This window comes from Trematomus bernacchii, unplaced genomic scaffold, assembly GCF_902827165.1.
Source record: "Trematomus bernacchii unplaced genomic scaffold, fTreBer1.1, whole genome shotgun sequence".
Lineage (NCBI taxonomy): Eukaryota > Metazoa > Chordata > Actinopteri > Perciformes > Nototheniidae > Trematomus > Trematomus bernacchii.
The window spans coordinates 1,371,287-1,383,322 of NW_022987580.1; the positions used below are offsets into that span (position 1 = coordinate 1,371,287).

Sequence of the window (12,036 nt, forward strand, 5' to 3'; positions counted from 1 at the left end):
GGTGGTTCTCCAGCCTGCGTTTAGATTCCAAGAGGCACAAACGGCGTCTGGTGACCACACCCCTCCCTCAGTGGAGGGCAACCTCCGGTTCTGGGGGTCCCCGGATCACCTCCGGAGGGGGTCCCCACTGGGATGGGTGACTTCCTACATCACAGTGTTCACGGACGCATCCGGAACAGGATGGGGAGGGACCTGCCTGGAGAGAGCTGTAGGTGGGCGCTGGTCTCTAACATAAACACGGCACAGCAACCTCCGAGAGCTACGGGCAGTAGTGTTGGTCCTCCAGCATTTCAAACCCTTAATTCGGGGTAGACATGTAATGGTCAGGAGCGACAACAGCACCACAGTGGCATATATCAACAGGCAGGGCGGAGTCCGCTCCGCCCTGCCTGTTGACCACAGCGGAGAACCTGTGGTTATGGGCTTCAGAGGTGGTGTTATCTCTACAGAAGCTGTATACATTTTTGGGAGTTTGATTTATTTTAAATTAACACAAATACAAAATGTAAACCTATAATTGCACACTAAAACCATTATTTAAAAAAAAGAACTATTTCACATAAACCTCTGGTTTTTACTGGGGCTGGGGCAGTTCAACTTGATTTTGGGGGGGGGGGGGGTGCGCCATAGTGGGCGCTGTATGCAATATAGGTGTAGTTCTGTTAGTATAAGATAATAAGATGTCCTTCTTTGATCCAAAATCGGGAAATTGTGTTGTTGTGAAATGTAAAAAAATATATTTTTAAAATGTCTAACTTTTTTCTTTTTTTCCCCCAATTTTCGGCGCCCCCGATGCGTTGATGCGCCCCCGATGCGTTGATGCGCCCCCGATGCCTTGATGCGCCCCCGATGCGTTGATGCGCCCCCGATGCGTTGATGCGCCCCCGATGCGTTGATGCGCCCCCGATGCGTTGATGCGCCCCCGATGCGTTGATGTGCCCCCGATGGGTTGATGCGCCCCCGATGGGTTGATGCGCCCCCGATGGGTTGATGCGCCCTTAGCATTTGCCTATACTGCCTATGCCAAGGGCCGGCCCTGCATCCGTCTCATGCAGCACACGCCTAGTGATTGTGTTACTCTTTAAGAAGTCATCACTCAGCTAATCAGTGACTGAATGGCGAGTGAAAGGCTGGGCTGCGCCGTGCAAACAAGCATGAAACAATATATATAAATACTTGCTTTGTAATTTCTTATCTTTGTCAGCCTTTCTTTATGGGTCATTATTTAAAAAACAAACACTGGCAGGGTGAGCAGGATCTCAAAGCAATGGCTACACACGTAATAAACCAACGACTTAATTCACAATATAGATTTAAAATGGTTTTATTGCTTTAAAATTGATCATATTGCTTCCACTAAGAAGAAGTCCATTCCACTTCGTACTAATGGCTGTAATTGCGGAAACAGCAACGTAACTTACTAACTTCCTGTTAATGTTTATTTCCTGTCTGTCTTCTTCTGCTGTTCCCTTTAGTGTTTATTTCCTGTCTGTCTTCTTCTGCTGTTCCCTTTAACGTTTACTTCCTGTCTGTCTTCTTCTTTCATTTCTCTGACGTCCAGCTCTCTCTCTTTTAACCTCTTTCCTTCTCTTGCTCTCTTTTTTATTTTATTTACTGGGGACAGTTTAGTCATCATTAATACAAAAAAATGTACCTAACTTCTTTCTCCCGATTGATATGACAGCACATAGTCCCTTGATCCTCCTTAGCAACGGTCTGCTCTCCTTAGCAACGGTCTGTTAGTGAAAAACAACAGAACTTTAAATGTCCAAATTGACCAATCAGAATCAAGTAACAAAGGACAAAATCATCAATGTTGCAACTAATTCATTTCAGTAGTCCATATCAATTATGACTATTATTAGCTTAGATGATAGTATTTTCGCACGCATCTGTTACGTACTTTGTCACGTTTCAAGTATTTCACTCTCGCATGATTGACTTCTCTTTGTAAAGGCGGTTAGTGAGTCACTTTAAAGTTTAGTTTATAGAAAAGGTTTCACTGAGTTTGCTCTAGGTATTCCTTCAATGACGTGTGTGGGATGATGAAATACATATTTGCATTATTTAATAAAGGGATCGGCTTTGTAAGAACAGAAAAGGTGAGTTTTAAGATGTAATTATTGGAGGTTTCTGAGAAACTTGTATATCTGTGACATAATACTTTTATTAACCTTCATGTGCTCTTGCTTGTTTACATCACATGACTTTCAGAGGTAATTATTAACAAATATTTCTTATCATAGTGTGCGGCACATGGCTGTTTAATGATCTCTCTCTTATCAGGATTAATCCACCCCCGAAATGTCATTTTAAACCACATTTTATTGACCCTAATGATGAATGATTCAGTGTTCAGAGATGTGCTAGAACAAAAGGCCATTGGGGCATACAAAGAAAGTCAAGCAGCTTTTAGACCAATCGATGTGATACTTTGTTCTTTGCCTTTGGATTCATTTGTCACGAGCTATTTATTTTAAAAGAAAGATGATTCAAGAAAGGTAATTCAATACTTAAAGTGGACCTATCATGCTATATGTAAATGATATATTGTAGGGCCATACCTATATAAGGTATATTTATACGTTTCTGTTTTCAAAATACCAAACAGATCATGCATTTTAGCCATGCCTCATTTCGCTCTATGTGCTGTTTGCTGTCTACGGGTCTGATTCTGCTGACCACGCCCCCCTGCAGGAGAGGGGAGACGTGCTCTGATCAGCTGCTGACCACGCCCCCCTGCAGGAGAGGGGGAGACGGTGCTCTGATCAGCTGCTGACCACAGCCCCCCTGCAGGAGAGGGGGAGACGTGCTCTGATCAGCTGCTGACCACGGCCCCCCTGCAGGAGAGGGGAGACGTGCTCTGATCAGCTGCTGACCACGCCCCCCTGCAGGAGAGGGGAGACGTGCTCTGATCAGCTGCTGACCACGCCCCCCTGCAGGAGAGGGGAGACGTGCTCTGATCAGCTGCTGACCACGCCCCCCTGCAGGAGAGGGGAGACGTGCTCTGATCAGCTGCTGGGCTGTCAGAAGAGGGGGAGAACAAGAGATCTCCGTGTTTTATTATATAGAGTCTGTTATTCATTTGTTTTAAAGCTCAATAAATAACAAAGAAGACCTTTGACCGGCACTTTTCTCATTTTGTCTGGAAGATTTAAACTTTAACGGACATCTTGACCGGCGAAAGAAACTGAAACTGAAACTCTGCCGCACGGTCCCCTGGTTCCTTGGAAGAGGCGGAGAGGTGGGTGTTTGTCATCTGCTGGTGGACTAACCGGAGAGGATTACAGTGCTTGCCTCGACGGGGAGGGATTGCATTGAATTAAAGCAGCAGGAGCAAACGCTTGCCTCGGGGAGGGAGAAAGAAAGCCACAGCGGAGAATAAACAGAAGGGTAACCATGGTAACTATGGGCGGGAAGTCTTCTTCGCTGCTTTTGTGGCAGACTACAGCGCCACTTACAGGCCTGGCATATGTACTACAGCGTCTCCAGCGCTTTCTAACGGCAATGGCCGTGGCTGTCTCCTCCTGATTGGTGGAGTTGGCCCAATAGCCGTAGCGCCACCGTCCTGACGTCAGGACAGTGTTCAAATCTGGATCAGTTTTTATCAGATCCGTTGCAGCCCCTTTTTTAGAGATTTGGGTATGGAGGAAAATAGAGAGGGTTGTGTTTTCTGACACTTGGTGAGTTCCCTGGAACACCGGGGACACATATTCATGTGTAAAAGACGTACAAAGGTGCATTTTGCATGATAGGTCCCCTTTAATTATTTTGAGTTCACCCCTTAATTTTGTCTACCGCTGTGTCATTCCTTATTTTATTTGTTTACCACTGGCAGGAAAATTGTACCCATATTGGTTGTTTTATATTTCATTTGAAAAGTAAAAATCTTTCTTTCTCGCACTTTACTATTTTTTGTAAACGCCCCACCCTTAAAATGGCACAATGGGGCTAACAAAATCCACCGCTGCTCAAATTCAACACAAAAGACACCTTTGAAATCATCAAATCCACAAGATGTATTACAATTAACATGTAAAATGTTCAAATATCAATGTTCGAGGCAGAGACACAGCAGTCGTCCCTCTTCTGCTGCTGCACTGGAGCGTTTAACCTCCAGAAACAGAAAACAGGGAATACATACAGTACAGTCGTAACAAAAGTTAAGAAAGGTCAAATAATGATTGATTTAGGAAAGCTTTCCAAAACATAATCAATCAATCAATGTTTATTTATATAGCCCAATATCACAAATGTTACATTTGTCTCAGTGCACTTCACAGTTTGTACAGAATATCAGTGACAATACGACCCCCTCTGTCCTTAGACCCTCTGTCCTTAGACCCTCTGTCCGTAGACCCTCTGTCCTTAGACCCTCTGTCCTTAGACCCTCTGTCCTTAGACCCTCTGTCCTTAGACCCTCTGTCCTCAGACCCTCTGTCCTTAGACCCTCTGTCCGTAGACCCTCTGTCCTTAGACCCTCTGTCCTCAGACCCTCTGTCCTTAGACCCTCTGTCCTTAGACCCTCTGTCCTCAGACCCTCTGTCCTTAGACCCTCTGTCCTTAGACCCTCTGTCCTTAGACCCTCTGTCCTCAGACCCTCTGTCCTTAGACCCTCTGTCCTTAGACCCTCTGTCCTCAGACCCTCTGTCCTCAGACCCTCTGTCCTTAGACCCTCTGTCCTCAGACCCTCTGTCCTTAGACCCTCTGTCCTTAGACCCTCTGCCCTTAGACCCTCTGTCCTTAGACCCTCACATCGTACAAGGAAACACTTCCAGAGAGAAACCCCACAGTTTAAAGGAACATGGGAGAAACCTCAGGGAGAGCAACAGAGGAGGGATCCCTCTCCCAGGACGGACAGACGTGCAATAGATGCCGTGTGTAAATTGAAAAGATAATACATTTACAACATAGGTAGACCAAATGTTTGGAAATGCATGTTTCTATAATAAGAAGATGAATCCACGAGGATGTCAACAATCCTGTGGGAGCCATCAGGGAAGTAGTATGATGAAAGTCAGGCAGGACCACAGAGACAGGTTCAGCCACGACTCGAAATCCAGGACTCAGATCAGCCACAACTCAGGATCCAGGACTCAGATCACGACTCAGGATCCAGGACTCAGATCAGGACTCAGGATCCCGGCGTAGATAGACACCAAAAAGAAATGTGGGGGAAGCTGGGTTATTCAGAACATGAGAGTACACAGGTACAGACAGAGAGAAGGAAGAAGTGAGGTCCCCCCCGACAGTCTAAGCCTATAGCAGCTAAACTAGGGGCTGAATCTAATCAGCCCTAACTATAAGCTTTATCAAAAAGGAAGGTCTTAAGCGCACTCGGATAGGGGGTCTGCCGCCCGAACACAAACTGGAAGCTGATTCCACAAAAGAGGAGCTTGATAAGAAAAGGCTCTGGCTCTCATTGTAGAAGAACAGGAGTAATGTGGTCCCTTTTCCGACCATGGGTTTATCCTCTGGGGGAAATGAATATGCAAAACTAAATTAGGGATGCCGTGTTGGCCTTTTAGATAGTTGGTTCACAGATTAAATTATCTTTAAAACAATTAGATAATTAGCAATTACATTTAGCACAACACACATTCATGGTCCCCAGACTTTGGTAGGTCAAATAATGACTGATTTAAGGAAGCTTTCCAAAATGAAATGGGTTTACACTGACTGTTTTATGTCGCAGATCAATACATGAAAGTCTCTTCAGCTTGTGTTTCCGCTGTTTTACCACAAACATGTTCACAAAAGAACAGGAAGTGGTAAAATGTTGACCCATTTCCAGGTTTGAGAACTCATTTCTGCATCTCTCTATAGTGGAAACAAACCGTTGTTAACAGCTCCCCACCTCAATGCAGTAAGAACAACTTGTTCAAGAGTACATAGTGACTCTACTCTTGAACAAGTTGTTCTGACTGTAACAAACCTGGAATGTGATCTCATTATTGAAAGTATTTAAGTGAGCGCGTCACTTTCTTCTTCAATGTGTTCAGGTTAATTATTAGGTTTGCAGAGAGGGATTCCCTCACTGTGTGTTGGGTGTGTTTGAAACAGTTTGAGGTGTTCCCTCGCTGTGTTCTCCTCCCCATGATGTGGCAGCTGGGTGTGGATAAGATTATGGTCACATTGACATTAACATTTACGATCATCATACTATTACTGTCCCCTGACCTTTCACCGAGCACCAAAAACCAAGCCACAATGACAGAAAATGCTTCGTTTTAGTTTAACACACACAGTTAAGCTCACACACACTGTTTTATGAACATATAGGTTCGCCTGCTGAATTAAAAACAGAACAAATGAACCAAAGAAAGTGAAAACCGTAAAGTGTTAGCCGACAGAACAGTACAGCTGACAGAGAAGATATAACATCTGATCCTTTTACAACAAACACTAGATGCTCTTTTTAGGTTTTTACTAACACTGTAATCCTTCTAGTAAGCTTTTTAGAAATGTACCATTAATCTGTTTTTTTTTTTAATGTAACTGTAAGGGAATACAGTTAAAGGTGGGGTAGGTAAGTTTGAGAAACCGGCTCGAGATCGCTAGAATTTGAAAATACACAACCGGAGAAAATCTGCCACTTCCTCACAGAGCCCCTCCTCCAACACACACGAACGCGCACATGACCAATGAGGGCACGAGATAAGTTTGTGCACAGATGGAAGGCTGACAGGCAGGTAGGCCATCCAGTTATTTGAGCCGGGCCGGCTCAGATGATTGGTCGTGCTTTTTACAGTACTACAGCTTCCACAGGTGATATTTATTTATGGATTTATTGTCAAAGCACTTCAGATATTCATTGCTATCGGGATGTTAAGAGCATTCCATGGAATATAACAACAAGTGTATCTCGAGCCGGTTTCTCAAACTTACCTACCCCACCTTTAATCGTCTGCTAGTTAGCTAACGTTTCAAGCTAAATAGCACATTTACAGGTTAACTTGTCTTTATAAATGTCAACACTGTGGACTTTTTCCTATCTAACTATCTATCTATCTAACTATCTATCTATCTATCTATCTATCTATCTATCTATCTATCTATCTATCTATCTATCTATCTATCTATCTATCTATCTATCTATCCATCTATCCATCCATCTATCTATCTATCTATCTATCTATCTATCTATCTATCTATCTATCTATCTATCTATCTATCTATCTATCTATCTATCTATCTATCTATCCTTATATCTATCTATCTATCTATCTATCTATCTATCTATCTATCTATCTATCTATCTATCTATCTATCTATCTATCTATCTATCTAGCATATTATATTACTTCTTTGTAAGATGTGCTGTTCTGTAAACTAATACTTTAATACTGACGCTATGTAATCCATTACTCCCCATATCTGAATATTGGTATAAACCATGACTTACTAGCTGAGTATGGTGTGTTATTTCAAAAGCACTGGGCTCAGGGATTTGTAAGGACATGTGAAGGTTTACAGTCTGGCTATCAAGCGTCTTATCAGACAGTTTCTGTGTGGATTCAGAAACAGTCTAAAGATCAAAGTCAAGGTCGGCACGTCTCTGGGCTCCCTGGTGTTTGGACGCTGGATTAAAGCTGAAGAGAGCTTTTATTTTCTGCCAGCACACCATATTCTCCTGCCTGCTAGTAACCACACAGTGTTTGGTTTTAGATACACAATAGGTTTCATTACAGGCGAGAACAGATCAAATTAAGGACTGCATTTCTTCTCCTTATGGCACAAAATGAATTATTGTAATGCTCTTAAAACCATTGTGTCAATAATAGAGAAATGTTTCATGTTGAGTGTAATTATTATAATTAGTTGTATTTTACTTTTGGTACTTCAGCTATATATTGATGCAAATACTTATGTTCTTTTTCTTGAGATTTTTTAAATACAGAGCTTTTATTTGTTACAGAGTATTTTTGCAATTTAGTAGACTTAAATATCCGAGTCCTTCTTCCACCACTGAGTATTTAAAGACCATAATATCCTACTTTTACTTATTTAAACCCTCTTCTCCTTCTTTACTAATGCACCAAGAGGAGTGTTGGTTTTCCTTGCAGCACCTGAAGGCATCAGTGTTTCCTGTGTGGGAGGGGTTGTTTATAGCACGCAGTAAAAACTCCCCCCCACCCCACACACACACACACGCACACACACACACACTCACACACCGCCTCTGTCTGTTATTATCCAACACAGGCAAGTGCAGAACACACACACACTCTCACACACGCTCACAGATTACTCATTAATTTTCTCGGAGCTCCAGGAGTTGCAGCACATTTCACCGACTCTCAGAATCTCAGCATGCCGTCTCTGCGACACTCCTACACGGTCACAGCTGCGGAGGAACCGGCCTCTCTGCCCGGCTCTGAGAGAGCGAATCTACGGAGGAAGAGCCCTCCTCTGTCCCGGACCAAGCTGGTTACCACCTTCATGGGATTGATCATCAACCAGGCCAAGGTGAGTCCGAAACACTGCACCCTGATCCCCTAATACACCCTCCTCTTCCTCAGTTTTTAACTAACTTTTGTAAATATGTTTTAAAAAATATATACAAAAATAAAATAAAAACCTAAAGACCTGTATTATTAATATTAATAATAATCCAAAACACTGCACCCTGATCCTCTTCCACAGTTTTTAACTAACTTTTATTTAAGTTTAATAATGGTATATGTATCCTACTTGTGAGACATGGTATTTTTCATTTATTGAAAATTAAAAATAAAACCTAAAGGCCTGTATTAGATCAGGATCAGAATCAGAATACCTTTATTATATACTGTATTATTAATATTAATCCAAAAACATTGCACCCTGATCCTCAAACACAGTTGTTAAGTAACTTGTGTATATTATTTAAAAAAAGGTATATCCTTCTGGTGGGAGACGGTATTTTTCATTCATTAAAGGGGACCTATTATACTGTTTTTCATCAATATATCACAGGTCTCAGATATATACAGAGCCTGTCTCTGATTGGCTGAAACACCAAACAGATCCAGTGTTTCCCACAGATCTGAAATATACTTTGGGGGGGGGTGGTGGTAACTGGGGGGGGGTTGAGGTGACGTGTGGGGGGGGGGTTAAGGTGACGTGCCGTGCCTTTGTGACGTGCCTTTGTGACGTGCAACAACATTAACATTAACCTTTCTGTTGGTCGCTTATTAGCAGACCCTTCACGCCATGCAGAGCGAACAGGTTCAGGCAGGGCCCGTAGTGACAGCCCTATAGTTTCAATCTACTACCCACAAATAAACATATGGACATGGGTTACTATTTAAAAAAAAATGGTAAATGTATTTAGGAACCTATCCATGTGATTTGAAGTGGGGGTGGACCTCAAATCCTCTAGGGGGGTCCTTTACATTTTGGAGTTAAATGCATCAATCTGGTGCACTTTGAGGGGCAAATAAAGAGACTAGATCTATGGGAACACCCATATGAAACAGAACTGTACACATTTCAATAATCATCAAATCATGGCCATAACCAATAACATCCATTTCAATATGAAAAAACACTGAAACTTGTTTATTTATTTATTTTTGGTTCATTTATGAGTGTGTCTGTGCTCCTGAACCAGCCTCTCCCCCCTCTCCCCCTCTCCCCCCTCTCCCACCTCTCCCCCCTCTCCCCCCTCTCCCCCCTCTTCCCCCTCTCCCCCCTCTCCCCCCTCTCCCTCCTCTCCCTCCTCTCCCCCCTCTCCCCCCTCTCCCTCCTCTCCCTCCTCTCCCCCCTCTCCCCCCTCTCCCCCTCTCCCCCCTCTCCCCCTCTCCCTCCTCTCCCCCCTCGTCCCTCCTCTCCCCCCTCTCCCCCTCTCCCCCCTCTCCCTCCTCTCCCCCCTCTCCCTCCTCTCCCCCCCTCTCCCCCCCTCTCCCCCCTCTCCCCCCTCTCCCCCCTCTCCTCTTTGAGGCAGCAGCAAAGACTCGTTTTAGCTCTCAACAAGTTGTAAAAGTTTATCTTACCTTTTTTCACCTACTTCACTTTTTTATTTTTTATTCATGCATATTTAACTAATCACTCCCTCAAATGGAAATATGTGTTTACATAAATGGTGACCAAACCGTTTGAGACCCACTGAGAACTTAGACTAATGGCTCGTTTCCACTGCAGCGCGGAGCCCGGTTTAAGAGGGCTGTGACGTCAGCGGCCCGTCTTTGGTTGCGTTTCCACTTGGCCTAGTACCGGCCGGCGGGTCCTAATTCACAGTTTTTCTGGCCTCATAAAATCGTGGGTCTAGGGCCAGAGACAACGAGGCTGAGTCGGGCTGAGTATGCTAAACTAGAGAGAGCATCGCTGGCAAGGGGGCTACAACTACAACAAGATGGACATATTTGACCGTGATTTAATTGTAATACACGTTTCTAAATGATGAAGTAACAACATACTGATACCGGTTAGTAAAAACCATGAATTAATGCTTTGTCAAGTCTGCAGACAGACGGCAGGAGAAACACCTTTTAAAATGCTTGTTTTCTAAATGGAGATTGGCTAAGCTAACGCAGTATATGCTCCGACCGTCCACACTCACAACAACGGCCTATACAGACATAAATAAAGCAGCGACTGTATTCTCCATGACACAGGCAGTCTGTGGTTTGTACTTGTTTAACTTTTGTCTAGTTTCTGAACAGATATGAGGAGCTGTGAGCTCTGAGTGCTAACAGCTAACGGCTGTGTTGTTTTTCTGGGGTTCTCATTGAAGATGACGTCACGGCTCCGCCTACACTGCGTTACTATAGATACTACCCCAGTTCCTAAACTGTAATGGAAATGCGCCATAAAGTGAGCCAGTCCTAACGAGGCCTAGCCGTACCGAGCGAGGCCGTGTAGTGGATATGCGCCATAAGTTAACTATCTAAACTCAGAGAGTCCTTTACCTCACCTGAGCTGAGGTTATCCCGAGCTTGAATGACACACAGAGACCAATCGAGGGCTCTGATGTATGATCTGTATGACAGTGGCCATGTCGGCAGGCCACATCATGTAGACAGCCAGTCACCCTGTGTGAGGCAGGCCACTTAACAGGCCTGGCCATCGGGAAACCCCCCGGTCCTCCCGATGGCCAGTCCGGGACTGGGCATTTATTTACCATTTATTACAAAATAATAATCTGGTTTTCACTATATATCTTTTCTTTGTACAAAAGCACCACTGTATCCTTAAAAAGGATGCTTTCATCTAAGGGGTTTTTGTTACATGGACAGTAACCCAAATACAGACTGAACAATGGGTTAGGGTTAACTCTCAGAAAGGGAACTAGTTTTCTTTTCTTTGCCTCAAATCTGATATCAGAAATATATTCCACCCAAATATTTGTTCAAGTCTGCTCGATTATCGATTTATATATTGGTTTGTTAAGAAAGGGAAAGCGTTGTCATGGCAAACTAAGTTTTGTTTTTAGCCTGAAGATCATAAAGCAGATTTGGTGACACATGAATTGCATTTATTGCTCTGCAGAACTGAGTCATAACCAGTAGAAATATGAGATAATATAAGATAATATGGTCAGTTTAGGGTCATAGTTTGTTAGTTCAGGCTTTGCACGATATATTATTTTAGGGCTGTCAAGTTAACGTGTTAATAACGCTAATTATTTTAACGTGCGATTAACGCATGTGTATTTGTCATCGGCCCGCGCCGTAGTTTCAGAGCCCAAAGGCTTGACGTTGTTGTTGTTGTTGTTGTTGTTGTTGTTGTTGTTGTTGTTAGTTGGATGGTGGGAGATTCTAGCGAGAGATATGGATCCAAACAAGGTGTTTTAAACAGCAAGCCCAGCTCACAGCTGATGCTCAGCCCCGCTCCTGCCGCTCGCTTGCGGCAGAACACGCTTGAAAGTTTGCCGGGGAGACGCCTGGACACGTCTACGAGCAGCAAGCTTTCAACAGCTAATGGTTGGCTACAGCTTGCAGGACAATTGACATGGTGGAGGGAGAGAGAGAGAGAGAGAGAGAGAGAGAGAGAGAGAGAGAGAGAGAGAGAGAGAGAGAGAGAGAGAGAGATAGAGAGAGAGGGAGATATATA

At 43.7% G+C, this 12,036-nt stretch overlaps 1 protein-coding gene across 1 annotated transcript; it reads left to right on the forward strand.

The window, feature by feature from the left end:
* Positions 1 to 8,146: 8,146 nt before the first annotated feature.
* LOC117479886 (ubiquitin carboxyl-terminal hydrolase 21-like) lies at positions 8,147 to 8,469 on the forward strand (the record flags this gene model as incomplete). The annotated part of the gene is given in 1 exon segment (XM_034126997.1): positions 8,147 to 8,469. A coding segment is annotated over 1 exon segment (156 nt), but the record flags the coding sequence as incomplete, so codon positions are not given.
* Positions 8,470 to 12,036: the final 3,567 nt, after the last annotated feature.